Below are 17,215 nucleotides of genomic sequence, written 5' to 3'. Positions count from 1 at the left end.
GAACTGTCAGCCCAGTGAAGCTGGGGTGCCGCCAGTAGCCAGAGCCCCCCATCTGTCTCTGATATTCTGAAGTAATTCCATTCCTTTTTTTTTTAAATAAAGAAGTGAAAGTATGCACTGTTGAGTGTGTGCACGGGTCGGATTTCAAATGCCAGAATCCAAAAAGAGTAGACACACCCTGCTGCCAGAAGCACTTGTGGTTTTCCTTCAGTAGTAGAAGCTGGTAAAATCCTCATCCAAAACCTTCATATTCCGGATTCCTCCAGTGAGGAAACTCGTGTTGCTGCTGCTGCCGCCGTTGTGATTCCTGGTACCCCAGGGTCTTTCTGGCAGACATTGCTTATTTTATTTTCAGTAGAGTGTGGGAAATGAAAGCCTAAAAAGGCCTCAGCGTTTCTGTTCACTGCAGAGCAGTCTGGGTCAGTGCGAGAGAGGAGTTGGCTGCCCAGAGCGGTCCAAGTCTCACATGCGGCTCGATGGAATCAGACATGGCGTGCATTCCCACCTTGTATCTACATCAGGATCAGACTCTTCATTATATTCAGGTATCTTTAAAATTCATTTTCTAATACTGATCTTTCATTTTTCTATTTGGATGCTTTCATTTCTTAGTTGTTCCTTGCTGTGTATTTGTGCATTTATTTGGTGTGTGACCAGTTGTAAAAAGGTCGGGTCCAATATGGGTTGGCTTTGACTCCTGATCTGGTGTGTTTCCTAAGCCGCAGTGCCCTGCCGCCCATGTGCGGTTACTCCTTGACTCGGGGACCCGAGCCGTTCCAGAAAGGCGTAGGTGGAAGAAGCAGAACTGAACTTCTCAGCCGGAGGTGTAATTTTATGTCTAAGGAAGCTCCTCCATGTGGTTTCTGGTTAGATCAAGAGAGCCGTTGTAGAAACAGATGCTCAACCTGTCTGTGTCTTATTATTCTATTGCCTTGACATTAGCACATGGTGCTGACATAGACGCAGTAATCTGATTTATTTTTACACAATTGACTTTGTGCCGGCACGGTGGCGCAGTGTTAGTGCTCCTGACCGGGGTTCACGTCCCAGATCCTCCCTGTTTGGAGTTCATCTGTTCTCCCTGTGTCTGTGTGGGTTTCCTCCAACTGTTTGAGGACATGCAAGTTTGGTGAACTGGTGACACTGAAGTGGCCCGTGTGTGTGTGTCCTGTGCACCCTGTTCAGGGTTTGATCCTGCCTTGCACCCCGTGCTGGTTGGGATAGGCTCCAGCACCCTCCATGACCCCGTTCAGGACTAAGTTGATTAGGAGATGACATGACAATTGACTTTGATGTGTGTGTGTGTGTCCTGCCTACTCAGATAGATGGAAACCAAAGGAAATTTCAGAGTTATGGCAGCAGATAAAATTAAGCACAAATATACAATTAGCTAGTGTGAAGCCAGACCCGGACACACATAGGCAGGACACAGGTTCAAACACAACCCTTGGTTTATTTACAATAAAGTGTGCACAAATCACCAACACCACAACACACAGTTCAGTCCCTTCTTTGCCGCCAGTCCATCTGCCTCCACCTTGTCTTCTTCCTCCCGACTCTTTTTATAGGGCACCCGGAAGGAGTGCATCCAACCTCTGAATCTCACTCTGCCGGGTGTGGCCAAATAAAACATTAGAACACTCTAGACAAGAACAGGCCATTCAGCCCAACAAAGCTCGCCAGTCCTGTCCACTTGTTTCCTCCAAGAAAACATCAAGTCGAGTTTTGAAAGTCCTTAACGTCTTACTGTCTACCACACTACTTGGTCGCTTATTCCAAGTGTCTATCGTTCTTTGTGTAAAGAAAAACTTCCTGATGTTTGTGCGAAATTTACCCTTCACAAGTTTCCAACTGTGTCCCCGTGTTCTTGATGACCTCATTTTAAAGTCACCGTCTCGATCCACTGGACTAATAACCTTCATCATATTAAACACTTCAGTCAGGTCTCCTCTTAATCTTCTTTTGCTTAAACTGTAAAGGCTCAGCTCTTTTAATCTTTCCTCATAACTCAACCCCTGTAGACCTGGAATCAGCCTGGTCGCTCTTCTCTGGACCTTTTCTAGTGCTGCTATGTCCTTTTTGTAGCCTGGAGCCTGGAAATAAGGCCCTGGAAAGGTCCATGCACATCCCTGGTTTGTGGCCACGGGTTCTAACAGGGTTGAGCTGCCATGCTCATGACCCCTGACCCCACTGGAAACCAAGGGGGCTGCCCTCTGTTGGCCTGAAAAAGCTCTCTCCCCCGGTCCTTCCGCACTCGGGCGTCCTGGCCGGGTAAGGGTTCCGGCCGCCTGCCACACTAGAAATATAATAAAAGGTACACTAACAAGGTACAAATACAAATCAATTATCTGTAAGTGTAGGTATTAACAAATTGTAAAGTGATTGGCACAGTATCTTGGCACAGTCTATGGCACACTGTCTGTTAAGATGCCAGCTACACCAGCTCAGTACCACGCAGCAGACAGTGGGCAAGACCTCCTCAGCCTGATGGGTGAGGGAAGAAATTATATTATACAGCGTGCCTTGGAGCATCACAGCTGTCACCAGTCTGTTATTGATGGTGGTCTTCTGTTTAGCCAAAACCTCATACAAGGGGTAAGAGTCATTGTCCAGGACAGTGGCAGAGTGACCTACTGTATGTTCTGTTTTGCCTTCCTCCATTGAGTCGAACATGACTCCCATGATTGAATGAGCCTTTATGATAAGTTTAGTTAGTCTGTTGGCATCACCTGCACCTAACCCTAATTTCCCAGGCACACCACAGCATAGAAAAATAAATTAAACACACGGCCACCACAGACTGGTAGAAAACTTTTTTTTACAACACTAGAACATTAAAACAATCTGGATGAGAACAAATAGATAGATAGGTAGATAGATAGATAGATAGATAGATAGATAGATAGATAGATAGATAGATAGATAGATAGATATGTGAAAGGCACTATACACTGTGTGCAGAATTATTAGGCAAGTGAGTATTTTGACCATATCATCATTTTTATGCGTATATTCCAACTCCAAGCTGTATTAACTTGAATGCTTATTGGATTTCAGCACGTCAGGTGATGTGTATTTGTGTAATGAGGGAGGGTGTGGCCTAAGGAGATCAACACCCTATATCAAGGTGTGCAGAATTATAAGGCAGCTAGTTTTCCTCAGGCAAAATGGGCCAAAAAAGAGATTTAACTGACTCTGAAAAGTCAAAAATTGTAAAAAGTCTTTCAGAGGGATGCAGCACTTTTGGAATTGCTAAGATATTGGTGTGTGATCACAGAACCATCAAACATTTTGTTGCAAATAGTCAACAGGGTCGCAAGAAACGTGTTGAGAACAAAAGACGCAAATTAGCTGCCAAAGATTTGAGAAGAATCAAACGTGAAGCTACCAGGAACCCATTATCCTCCAGTACTTTCATATTCCAGAGCTGCAACCTACCTGGAGTGCCCAGAAGTACAAGGTGTTCAGTGCTCAAAGACATGGCCAAGGTAAGGAGGGCTGAAACCCAACCACCACTGAACAAGAAACATAAGTTGAAACGTCAAAACTGGGCCAAGAAATATCTGAAGACAGATTTTTTTCAAAGGTTTTATGGACCGATGAGATGAGAGTGACTCTTGATGGACCAGATGGATGAACCTGTGGATCAGTAATGGGCACAGAGCTCCACTCCAACGTGGAGGTGGGGTACTGGTATGAGCTGGTATTTTTAAAGATGAGCTAGTTGGACCTTTTGCATTGAAGATGAACTCAAAATCAACTCCCAAACCTACTGCCAGTTTTTCGAAGACACTTTCTTCAAACAGTGATACAGGAAAAAGACCATGATTTTTATGCAGGCCAATGCTCCATCACTTGCATCGAAGTTCTCCACTGTGTGGCCAGCCAGTAAAGGCCTTAAAGATGAAGGAATAATGACATGGCCCCTTCCTCATCTGACCTAAACCCTATCGAGAACTTGTGGGCACTTCTTAAACGCTAGATTTATGGGGGAGAAAAACAATACACCTCTCTGAAGAGTGTCTGGGAGGCTGTAGTCACTGCTCCACAAAAAGCTGATCGTCAACAGATCAAGAAACTGACAGACTCCATGAATGGAAAGGCTTATGACTGATATTGGAAAGAAGGGTGGCTATATTGGTCATTGATTGATTGATTTATTTTTTTTGAAATGTCAGAGATGTTTATTTGTAAATTTTGAGGTGTTTGTTTATTATTCTCACAATAACAGATGAAAATAAACAAGTGAGATGGGAAAATGTTCATTTTTCCTTTAGTTGCATAATAAATCTGCACACTAATAGTTGCCTAATAATTGTGCGCACATATGTATTCCCCTGATGATGTTCACACTCACATTTCCTTTGTGAAACATTCAGGTTTCAGGTTTATTAACATTTTGGATTGACTGATAGCACTGTGTTTGTTCCATATTAAAATGAATCCTCAAAAATACAACTTGCCTAATAATTCTGCACTCCCTGTATAATAGATAGATAGATAGATAGATAGATAGATAGATAGATAGATAGATAGATAGATAGATAGATAGATAGATATGTGAAAGGCACTATATAATAGATAGATAGATAGATAGATAGATAGATAGATAGATATGTGAAAGGCACTATATAATAGATAGATAGATACTTTATTAATTCGAAGGGTAAATTCACATACTCCAGCAACAGCATACTGATTAAAAAAATATATATATAAAATTAAAGAGTGATAACAATGCAGGTTGTGAAGGATGGCCGGCCATTTATCCCGGCCAATACCCCCAAGCCGCCAGGTGGAGCCCTCCTTGCAGCATGGAGGTCCCCAAAAGGCCAGCAGGGCATCATGGACAATGGAGTTTTTATGCAAAGCCCTGCTGGATGCCATGGGGGCCACAGGAGGGAGCTGCAGGGAGGACCGAGGGCTTCTTCATGCCCTGTGACCCGGAGGTTCGTCATAGGAAGAGCGACGGACTTCCGGGCTGAAGAAAAGAACTTTTACCTGACCCGGAAGTGATTGAGGATCACATGGACTGGGGATTGAGAACACTTCCGGGTCAGGGATTATAAAAGGACTGTGGGAGCTCCCAGACAGGGAGCTGAGCTGGGTGGAAGGGTGGCAACACGTCTGGGAGCTGGAGGATTGTGTATTATTGATTTATTGGTGATTTATATGAGTATTGTGGTGGAGAGTGTGCTTTGTGCACTGTGGCAACAAAATAAAGTCAACTTGAGGACTTTTACCTGGTGTCTGGAGTCGTGGACAGGGGTTCAAGGGAGCGAGAGTGCCCCCTATCGTTCACAGTAGGCGTAGTCGCACAACCTTGAGGCGGATGGGCTACAACAGCAGAAGACCCCACCGGGTACCACTCATCTCCACTACAAATAGGAAAAAAGAGGCTACAATTTGCACGAGCTCACCAAAATTGGACAGTTGAAGACTAGAAAAATGTTGCCTGGTCTGATGAGTCTCGATTTCTGTTGAGACATTCAAATGGTAGAGTCAGAATTTGGCGTAAACAGAATGAGAACATGGATCCATCATGCCTTGTTACCACTGTGTAGGCTGGTGGTGGTGGTGTAATGATGTTTTCTTGGCACACATTAGGCCCCTTAGTGCCAATTGGGCATCGTTTAAATGCCACGGGCTACCCTTGTTTCTGACCATGTCCATCCCTTCATGACCACCATGTACCCATCCTCTGATGGCTACTTCCAGCAGGATAATGCACCATGTCACACAGCTCGAATCATTTCAAATTGGTTTCTTGAACATGACAATGAGTTCACTGTACTAAAATGGCCACCACAGTCACCAGATCTCAACCCAATAGAGCATCTTTGGGATGTGGTGGAACGGGAGCTTCGTGCCTTGGATGTGCATCCCACAAATCTCCAACTGCAAGATGCTATCCTATCAATATGGGCCAACATTTCTAAAGAATGCCTTCAGCACCTTGTTGAATCAATGCCACGTAGAATTAAGGCAGTTCTGAAGGCGAAAGGGGGTCGAACACCGTATTAGTATGGTGGTCCTAATAATCCTTTAGGTGAGTGTATTGTGACAAAGGCGCTATATAGCTGTCAACAACGGAGACATGTGTAAAATAAACAAAAAGAGCTTTTATTTTTCTTCAGCCGTGGGGCACGTCTTCCTCATGTTCCACAGGCCCAACACAGTCCCAAAACAACACACAAAGTAAATCACCCCAAACCACACCCTTCTTCCTCCACTACTCCTTCCAGGCAGCTTTGTCGTCGTCGTCTTCGTTGTCGTCCTCCATCCTCCTCCTCCTGACTCTGGTGCCTAGAGTAGTGGCTGCAGGCTCCTTTTATAGCACCCCCGGAAGTGTTCCAGGTGCTCGTTGACCTACTTCAGGCTGTACTTCCGGGTGTAGCTCCAGTCCAGCCCACTTGGGCTTGTTAAGCCATTCAGCTCGCCCTGGCAGTGGCCATGGAGCCCAACAGGGATGAGCTCCAGTGTTCCACAACCCAGAGGGGCTGCCACCAAATGTTCCGGGGGATATAGTGTGCATCCCATGGCTGCTCCCCCGGATCCAGTATCAAAGGGGCATCCCGGCCGTGCATGGGTCCCGGCCGTCCGCCACAATATATAAAATCCAACTTATGTCTGTCTGTCTGTCCACTTTTCACGAGAGAACTACTTAACGGATTTAGATCTGGTTTTTTTTTTTCTATCATTTGCTTGAACAATCCGGTTGATTTTGCGACTTCTCTCATCCCGCTGAGTACCAAAGTTCACTTGCGGTAGCAATTTATTTGCGAGAATCCAAGAGAGAGGCTGCGGGCCGAGGGGAAGGAAGTGGACGGGGCCCTCCTCACTCACGCGCCAGCCTCTGTTCAAGTCGCTCTACCTCTCACCGCGTGTTGGAGCGCACCTGGCCTCCGCCTTAGCTACCGATACCTGTTTGTTCAGTAGAGATTATCATCTTCAGATTGTTAAGGAGTAACGTTTGACATTTTTGAGAGAGAGATCATAGCTATCAGTGCTTTAGAGGGTAGCTGCTCATTGGCAGAGATAATCACGACCACGTGCTTTTTCTCCCCACGCGGTGGACGCTCTCCTGTCAGAGATCAGATACAGTGGCGACGTTTGACAGTGGAGCATACCTACCTTCCGCTTGACCAGAATTATATATTTTTTAATTTTTTTTATTAGCTTTTAAAGTTTGTCCTGTTTCTGCTCTGGTTGGGGCGCTCGGGAGACTGAGAGAGGAGTCCGAGTGTCTGGGCTTGTGAGTGTCCTGATAAAAACCAAAGATCCAGGCCTTTAATGACCTCCTGGGCACGGCCATCAGAAGTGTGTCTGTATGCGGAGAGAATGTTGATTGCATTGAGAGGTTTACTTACCTTGGCAGTGACATTCATGTCTCTGGTGACTCTTCTTATGAAGTCAGTAGACGGATTGGGAGAGCATGGGGTGTCATGAGGTCACTGGAAAGGGGTGTGTGGCACTCCCGATATCTGCAAAAGGATTCCTGGTGCTCCCTGTTTGTGAGACATGGATGCTATCCAGTGACCTGAGACAAAGACTGGACTCCTTTGGTCCGATGTCTCTCTGGTGAATCCTTGGGTACCATTGGTTTGACTTTGTGTTGCCCATGGAGTCCCGAATGAGGCACATGACCTGCATTGTGAGGGAGCGTCAGTTACGGCACTACGGCCATGTGGCGCTTTTCCCAGAGGGTGGTTCCGGCTCATAAGATCCTCATTGTTGAGGACCCAAGTGGCTGAACCAGGCCAAGGGGTCGCCCACGTCATTTCCGGAGGGTGGGACTGGACCGCGTGTCTGCCTGGAGGGTTGCCAACCGGTATCCCGAGCTGTTTGGTCATGCTGTACCAGTGCATGCGCCCCAACTTGACTTGACTTGTCCTGCTTCACTTCTACGTGGGATAGCTAGTCTTGTTAGTTAGCTAGTTGGCCTCTGGGCTCTCAGGCCTGTTGTTCAGAGGCACCCCATGGTCATTTTCGTCATCAATGAGAACCAGGGGCAGAGTGGGCTTGATCTTCTTGAGGTCTACAATAGTATCCTTTGTCTTACTGCACCATTCAATAAGTCCTCCACTGGCGTCCTGTATTTAGGCTCCTGCCCACTGATGATACAATCAACTCTGGTGGTGTCATCAGAATTTTTTTTTGGACAATATAATTCAGTCTTGTATCTAAAGTCTGAGGTATACAGTGTAAGCAGGAAGGGTGCCGGTACAGTTCTCTGTGGACCACCTATGCTACTCTCATGACCTTATCAGACACACAGTCCTTAAGCCTCACGAACTATGGTCTGGAAGTTAAGTACAGGTCAAATTCTGATACAATGAATATCGTTACAACAAAGTTTTCATTACCATGAAGTATTTTTACGTAGGTGGAACTAAGCAGACTGGGTGATGTTATTAATGTGAGATTGGAAAGAAAAAGTACTGTCAAGGATGACACCCAGACTCTTGACCTGAGGTGATGGGGAAACAAAGGAGTTATCGATAGCAAGTGAAAGATTATTAGCTTTGGATCATGATGATCTTGTGCCAATGAGGAGAACCTCAGTTTTATGCCAAATATTTCTGACAGGTGCCTGATCTTTGACCCTCTAGTGTCGCCGGGTCACATTACATGGTGGAATATGAGGGGCAAAGCCGTTCCCATTGTGCAGCAGGTAGGCTCTCACTTTACAGGCAGAGCCAATGGCCGCCAGGCAGAGTCTTGTAAAACGATCCTGCGGCTGCTAGGCTGACGGGCGGCTGCGTGGCGAACATGCCGCCTCAGTGAACAAACGGCTGCACGTCTAGGGGCAGTGACCTGTGAGGCTGCAAGTGTCATTTCAAAAATCCCCCTGTATGCTGCTGCCCATGGAGTGGGATCCGGAGGTTGGATGCGGGCTCGGCGGCCTTCCTGAAAGGAGTAGCGTGCCCCGCAGCACGTGATGGATCTGCTTCTGCACGTCTTGTTTAGCATGTGGACCTGATGCCAGGCTTCATTTGTTCTCTTCTGCTGCACTAATGGAAGACTGAGCTCCGTTCCAAGTAAGATGTTAATCTGAGGTCAATAGAAAGGGTGCTTTGCTTGAGGTGGCGTGTTGGTGAGGGGTACGTGTGGCGTGTTGCTACCTCTAAGGAAGTGCTGCCTCTTTCCATCAATTCACAATTGTTCTCTGTGAATTGTGCTGTGCAGACCACGTGACTGGTGGTGCTTTCCGAGAGGAGGCCTTGTTACCGATGCCTATAAAGCGTTCACTGATGCCATTTGCAATAGGCTGCTCATGTCTAGCTTACAGAAGGGTAATGACACAACGGTACAAAAACACGCCGGCTTCAAACTTCACCCAGAGTGCCGTTCATCTTCTTCCAGGGTTCTGTAGTCTCTTAGGACCCTGTTTGCCGAGCCCCAGTGGACAGGAAGGAGTGAGGAGCAAACGAGGAGCCGCAATTGATCTCTAAATTCGCAGTGCCTGCTAATTGGGCTCGGAATCAATCTCGGGAATGCCGTCTTCGAGTCTATCGATGAGGCTGCAATGTGGGCGGCTCAAGAGGTAATGTCAGCCGGCCGACGGGGGTGGCAATTTGTTCTCTCGCATCAGGCTCATTACCGGCAGCAGTTGGGAAAAAATAAAGTGTGACTCCTGGCCCTTAGAGAGGTGCGTGCATCCTGTCACAGCTAGGCCTGCGCTGAAAGGTAACGACATCTTGGCACGGGGCCTACTTGAACCCTTCATTGTGCCAGGTGACTTCTGATATCTTACCAAGAAACAGGGTCTGGGAGTCAGGGGTCTCGTAGGCTTTGAGTTCTGGATTGTGTATTCACACCTGAAGAACGTTCCTGAGATCCCCTTACTGATTTTTGCCGTTTATAGAGTAAGCGTCACAGATGGAGTCTGTAGTTTCCTTTTTTCTAATGCGTCTGACTTTGTAGTTTTGTCCAGGTAGCTTCTCAGCTGCTACCTTATACTCGCGCTACGCGTCTGCCGCGATGCCTTGTGTTGCTCATCTGTCACACTTGGCACCTGTGACGACACTCGGCTTCCCTCTCCTGATGAGTGCTGCCGTGTGCCACGCGGCTGAAATGGATCTCGTCAGGTAAGAGGCTTTGTTAATTAACCTCTCTGCACTCGCTTAAGTGACTCATTTCCACCACTTTGGCCATTTTCTGCCTTTTTTTTTTTTTAAAATAATAGCGGCATGGTGTGCTTCGAGTAATTTTATACATTCCATTCAGACACTGGATGTAAGATCAAAAAATGCTCACTGGCACGTTGCTGTCTCCCAAGCTGTTACATGAGAACTTCTTCTTAGTAAACTGAATGCTGTTAACATATTAGAAAGGTTAGAAAGCCAGATGGCTAAGTCTGGTGAGGAGGAATGGGATGTTTCACTCGGTCCTCGTGAGTCTCACCAAGATGTGCTTTTCACTCGGTTAAATTTGAAATAAAATCAATTAAAGGAGGAAGGGATGGAGAGAATGAGACAACTCCATGGAGCACCCGCAGAGAACATGCAAACTCCACGCAGGGAGGACCCGGTAGGCGAACCTGGGTCTCCTACCACTGCGCCACCGTGCCACCCCTCACTATGAAAGGGCAAAATATTTTTTATTGTGACACAAACAATAATTAAGACAAAAAAAAACAACTGGGTGTGCATAAGTATTCACCCCCTCCATACTTTGTAGTGCCCCCTTTTTGCTGCAATTCCACCTGTGAGACTCATGGTGAAGGTCTCTATTAGCTTAGCACACCTGCCCCATTCCTCAAGGCCAAACTTGCTGCAACTCCTTCGAGTTCACTGGCTTGGGTTGGTGTAAAGAAATCTTCAAGTCGTGCCACAGATTCACCATTGGAACGAAGTCTGGGCTTTGGTGAGGCCATTCCAAGATATTTCCTGAATAAATAACCAGAATAAGTTGTCTTTCTCTGTCCCTCCATTATACTGGCCTCCAGGCTGGGTAAGAATCTTTGTTCAGCCAGTCCATGCATGCCATCCATTACAATATATACAAGGTCCATTTAAACCACCCCAGTGTCACTTTAGCAGTCTGTTATCCTGCTGGAAGGTGAACATTTGTCCCAGTCTCAAATCTCTGGCAGACCGAAAGAGGTTGTCCTCAAGAATTGCCCTGAACTCAGCGCCATTCATCTTTCCTTCAGCCCTGACCAGCTTTCCTTTAATCACAGCCTGATGCTGCCTGCCCCCACTCTCACCACCATGCTTCACTGTGGTAATGGTATTCTCATGGTGATGGGAAGTGTTTGGTTTGTTTGGGCCATGCAGGTGTTTCCCATAATGGCTAAAAAGTTCAATTTTAGTCTCATCTGACCAGAGAACCTTCTTCTATGTGTTTGGGGAGCCCACCTTGTCTGTGGGACAAACTCAAGATTTATATAAGCAATAGATAGATAGATAGAGTGCATGCGGAAAGTATTCACAGCGGATCACTTTTTCCACATTTTCATATGTCACAGCCATTTTCCAAAATGGATTAAATTCATTTTTTCCCTCAGAATTCTACACACAACACCCCATAATGACAACATGATAAAAGTTTACTTGAGATTTGTGCAAATTTATTAAGAATAAACAAATTGAGAAAGCACATGTACATAAGTATTCACAGCCTTTGCCATGAAGCTCCAAATTGAGCTCAGGTCCATCCTGTTTCCCCTGATCATCCTTGAGATGTTTCTGCAGCTTCATTGGAGTCCACGTGTGGTAAATTCAGTTGACTGGACATGATTTGGAAAGGCACACACCTGTCTATAGAAGGTCCCACAGTTGACAGCATGAAGTCAAAGGAATTGTCTGTAGACCTCCGAGACAGGATTGTCTCGAGGCACAAATCTGGGGAAGGTTACAGAAACATTTCTGCTGCTTTGAAGGTCCCAATGAGCACAGTGGCCTCCATCATTCGTAAGTGGAAGAAGTTCGAAACCACCAGGACTCTTCCTAGAGCTGGCCGGACATCTAAACTGAGCAATCGGGGGAGAAGGGCCTTAGTCAGGGAGGTGACCAAGAACCTGATTGTCACTCTGTCAGAGCTCCAGAGGTCCTCTGTGGAGAGAGGAGAACCTTCCAGAAGGACAACCATCTCTGCAGCAATCCACCCATCAGGCCTGTATGGTAGAGTGGCCAGACGGAAGCCACTCCTTAGTAAAAGGCACATGGCAGCCCACCTGGAGTTTGACAAAGGCACCTGAAGGACTCTTAGACCATGAGAAACAAAATTCTCTGGTCTGATGAGACAAAGATTGAACTCTTTGGTGTGAATGCCAGGCGTCACGTTTGGAGGAAACCAGGCACCGCTCATCACCAGGCCAATACCATCCCTACAGTGAAGCATGGTGGTGGCAGCATCAAGAACTGGGAGACTAGTCAGGATAAAGAGAAAGATGACTGCAGCAATGTACAGAGACATCCTGGATGAAAACCTGCACCAGAGCGCTCTTGACCTCAGACTGGGGCGACGGTTCATCTTTCAGCAGGACAATGACCCTAAGCACACAGCCAAGATATCAAAGGAGTGGCTTCAGGACAACTCTGGGAATGTCCTTGAGTGGCCCAGACTTGAATCTGATTGAACATCTCTGGAGAGATCTTAAAATAGCTGTGCACCGACACTTCCCATCCAACCTGATGGAGCTTGGGAGGTGCTGCAAAGAGGAATGGGCGAAACTGGCCAAGGATACGTGTGCCAAGCTTGTGGCATCATGTTCAAAAAGACTTGAGGCTGGAATTGCTACCAAAGGTGCATCGACAAAGTATTGAGCAAAGGCTGTGAATACTTATGGACATGTGATTTCTCAGTTTCTTTATTTTTAATAAATTTGCAAAAACCTCAAGTAAACTTTCTTCACGTTGTCATTATGGGGTGTTGTGTGTAGAATTCTGAGGAAAAAAATGAATTTAATCCATTTTGGAATAAGGCTGTAACATAAAAAAATGTGGAATAAGTGATGTGCTGGGAATACTTTCTGAATGCACCGTAGATAGATAGATAGATAGATAGATAGATAGATAGATAGATAGATAGATAGATAGATGAAATGTTGCATCTCTGCTTTATATCCTCCTTGCCCGGTCTGTACGTTTTGGTGGGTGGCCTTCTCTTGTCAGGTTTGTAGTGGTAACAAGCTGTTTAAGTTGGCAGATGATACCAAGATAGGTGGATTATCAGACAATTTGGAATCCGTCACATCATCACAGAAGGACTTGGATAGCAGACAGGGTTGGGCAGATTTGAGGACGATGAAATTTAATGTCAGTAAAGAATTACATGTAGGAAGTGAAAATGTGAGGTGTGAATACACAATGGGAGGTCAGAAAATTGAAAGTAGGCCTTATGAGAACGATTTAGGAGTCCTAGTGGACTCTAAGCTATCGACTTCCAGACAGTGTTCACAAGCCATTAAGAAGGCTGACAGAATGTCAGGTTATATAGCGCCTTGATGTGTGGAGTACAAGTCACAGGAGGTTCTGCTCAACTTTATAACCCACTGGTGAGGCCTCATCTGGAGTCTTGGGTGCAGTTTTGGTCTCCAGGCTACAAAAAGGATATAGCAGCACAAGAGAAGGTCCAGAAAAGAGCGACTAGGCTGATTCAGGGCTACAGAGGATGAGTTACGAGGAAAGATTAAAAGAGCTGAGCCTTGACAGTTGAAGCAAAAGAAGATTAAGAGAAGACCTGACTGAAGTGTTTAAAATGATGAAGTGAATTAGTCCAGTGGATCGAGACGGTGACTTTAAAATGAGTTCATCAAGAACACGGGGACACAGTTGGAAACTTGTGAAGGGTAAATTTCACACAAACATTCGGAAGTTTTTCTTTACACAAAGAACGATAGACACTTAGAATAAACGACCAAGTAGTCTGGTAGACAGTAGGACATTAGGGATTTTCAAAACTCGACTCGATATTTTATTTGGAAGAAATAAGTGGACAGGACTGGTGAGCTTTGTTTGGCTGAATGGCCTGATCTCGTCCAGAGTGTTCTAATGTTCTAATGACCAGGCCATGGTGGGCAAACTCCCTCTGTCCTTTCATAATGCCAGCCTCCCAACCTGGAATGGGAACACCAACTATATGTCCATCTATGCTCTCCATCAGTTATGAGGGCTTCCCAGCAGGGCAGGGTCATCTTAACATATGGGCACTAGCCAGGGCCCCACGATGTTTCTGATGCCTATGTATGTTTCTGTTTTGCTATCGAAGCAGGAGTCTGCTCACTCACCAGTGTATCCATGGAAATGCTCCACAATATCTGAAGGAACTCCTAATATTACGATCCACAGCAAGAAACCTCCATTTTGCAAATACTCACCACCTTCGCCCCCCTGTGACCAAACCTCATACATTGGGTGACGGCTCTGGAATGGCCTGCCAGAGAGCCTAAGAACACAGCAGACTGTGGGCCGTTTTACAAACCAGCTAAAGACTTTTCTATTTAGGAAATCATATTAACAAAAATGCTAAAACTATTGTTGTTTTATCTCTGTTTTTATCTTGCTTTGTCTTATTTTAAACGTTTTATGAAGCACTTTGAGATTTACTGCTAATGTAAAGTGCCCTATAAATAAAATGTATTATTATTATTATTTATTATTATAAGACAGCCCAGCGGCAGGGTGAACACAATCATCCATCCCTGCCCTGCCTTCTGTTATAGTATGCAGCATGTATACGTCACATCCACTGTGTTTTTTAAGTTGCAGTATTTGTTCTTATGATTTTCCGTTCATTAGCCTCATGCCCTGTGGATCGAATCTGTTCCTGAATCCCCTGGTGTGCGAGTGCCATTGGCCCAGAATGGAGGAGCAAGACGTGCGACTGTGCAGGATGACTGAGCTCTTTAATTATCCTGTTTGCCTTTCTAAGACAGCGAGTGTTGCTTGTGTCCTGACCAGAAGGCAGCTGGGTGCCGGCCATATTCTGCGTCGCCTTCACCACCCCCTGCCATGTGTTATGCTTGTTATGCTATTGAGCCAAGCAGGTGCCATACCCGGATGGGATGAGGATGTTCCTTGGCATTTACATCAGTAAGGACCTGACATGATCTCACGGGACCGCCCAGCTGGTTAAGAAATCCCCACTGCATCTGATTAATGAAATTTGGTAGGTCAGCGAGGATTCTTAGCAATTTTTCCAGGCGAGAGCATCCCGACCAGTGCTGTTACAGTCTGGTTTGGGAATTGCTCTGTGCAGGATTGTGACAGGCCTGGTTGGCTGCAGCTGCTATAACCCACCTGAACCCAGGATGGTGGATAGTCATAAGCGAGCATGAGCCAGGTGGTGAGGACACAAAACAACAACAACAACATTTATTTCTAGAGCACATTTTCATACAAACAGTAGCTCAAAGTGCTTTACATAATAAAGAATAGAAAAATAAAAGACACAATAAGAAAATAAAATGAATCAACATTAATTAACATCGAATAAGAGTAAGGTTCAATGGCCAGGGGGGACAGAAAAAAAAAAAAAACTCGGCTGGAGAAAAAAATAAAATCTGTAGGGATTCCAGACCATGAGACCACCCTGACCAGTCCCCTCTGGACAATCTACCTAACATAAGTCAAACAGTCCTCTTTGGATTTAGGGTTCTCACAGAAGGACTTGATGATGATGGTCACGTAGACTTCTGCCTTTTAATCCATCCATCATTGTTGGTGCATCATGAAGCTTTGAGTAGGTGGAGGTGGCACAGACCGCCACCACGAAGAAACCGGAAAAAGAAACAGAAGAGAGAGTTGGGGTCAGTACGGATTTTAGAGCCACCATGAATAGTTATTATGATGAATTGAACATACAGAGTATCAGGATTAAGTTAAAATGAAGTTATAAAAAGGCCATGTTACAGTAATGTGTTTTCAGCCGTGTTTTAAACTGCTCTACTGTATCAGCCTGGTGAATTCCTATTGGCAGGCTATTCCAGATTTGAGGTTCATAACAGCAGAAGGCCGCCTGCCCGCCTCACCACTTCTTTTAAGTTTTGTTCTTGGAATTATAAGGAGACACTCATTTGAAGATCTGAGGTTACGATTTGGAATATAACGTGTCAGGCATTCCGATATATAAGATGGAGCAGATTATTTAAGGCTTTATAAAACATAAGCAGAATTTTAAAGTCAATCCTGAATGGCACAGGTGACCAGTGTAGTGACATCAAAACTGGAGAGATGTGTTCGGATTTTCTTTTCCTAGTTAGGATTCTAGCAGCTCCATTTTGCACTCGTTTCAAGTGATTTATGTCTTTTTTTGGTAGTCCTGAGAGGAGTGCGTTACAGTAATCTAGTCGACTGAAAACAAACACGTGAACTAATTTCTCAGCATCTTTCAGTGATATAAGAGGTCTAACTTTACTTATGTTTCTTAAGTGAAAAAATGCTGTCCTAGTGATCTGATGAATATGCGATTTAAAATTCAGATTACAGTCAACAATCACCCCTAAGCTTTTTACCTCCGTCTTGACTATTATAAAAACAGTCAAAGGTCCAACAACCCGAAGTGCCAAAATCACAGTGAAGTCCCTATAAATAAATAACCTCGAATAAATAACGGTGGTGCAGTGGGTGGCGCTGCTGCCTCACAGTTAGAAGACCCATGTTTGTTCACTTCCCAGGTCCTCCCTGCGTGGAGTTTGCATGTTCTCCCCGTGTCTGTCTGGGTTTTCTCCCACAGTCCAAAGACATGCAGGTTAGGTGGATTGGCGATTCTAAATTGGGCTTGGTGTGTGTGTCCTGCGGTGGGTTGGCATCCTGTCTGGGATTGGTTCCTGCCTTGTGCCCTGTGTTGGCTGGGATTGGCTCCAGCAGACCCCCGTGACCCTGTGTTCGGATTCAGCAGGCTGGAAAATGGATGGATGGATGGATGGATGGGTGGAAATAACTCCATAAAAAACTAGGTTAAAATCCACAGGCAGGATCTTTCCATAAAAAAATCCATGAGCCACAGGGCTTCCTACTAAAAAGTGACGTCTCCTCCGTTTACCAAGAAAGGACCACCGCAGCGAGAGACCACCTTCTGACGGGTGCAGTCAGCCATTTATTCTGGCACTCGCCCTGCTGAGTCTTGTGCCTCCCTACCTCTGCTATTCCTTAGCTTATTCTGAGTGTTTGGTCTCTTCTGAACCTTGGGTGGTCCTCAACAGGAGTGACCTCTGGCCCTCAAATGCCGGCCATGCTCTTCCCTTAGGGCTATTTTCCTGACCACC

General features: G+C 45.6%; 1 protein-coding gene across 4 annotated transcripts in view; it reads left to right on the top strand.

The window, feature by feature from the left end:
* LOC120516813 (protein inscuteable homolog) overlaps positions 1–17,215 on the top strand; it is a 232,787-nt gene that overhangs the window by 69,671 nt on the left and 145,901 nt on the right. The window contains exon 1 of one of the 4 annotated variants that reach the window (XM_039738766.1): positions 256–545. The exons of the other annotated variants lie outside the window; for them this stretch is intronic. Within the exon in view, the coding sequence (XP_039594700.1) occupies positions 477–545 (69 nt within the window). The 5' untranslated portion in view covers positions 256–476. Of the gene's footprint in view, positions 1–255; positions 546–17,215 lie in introns of those variants that run through there. 4 annotated transcript variants of the gene reach the window in all.

The sequence above is a fragment of the Polypterus senegalus genome, chromosome 1 (assembly GCF_016835505.1).
Source record: "Polypterus senegalus isolate Bchr_013 chromosome 1, ASM1683550v1, whole genome shotgun sequence".
Taxonomy (NCBI): Eukaryota; Metazoa; Chordata; class Cladistia; order Polypteriformes; family Polypteridae; genus Polypterus; species Polypterus senegalus.
The sequence above is the reverse complement of the archived record's forward strand: the minus strand, read 5'-3'. Positions and strand labels throughout refer to the sequence as shown.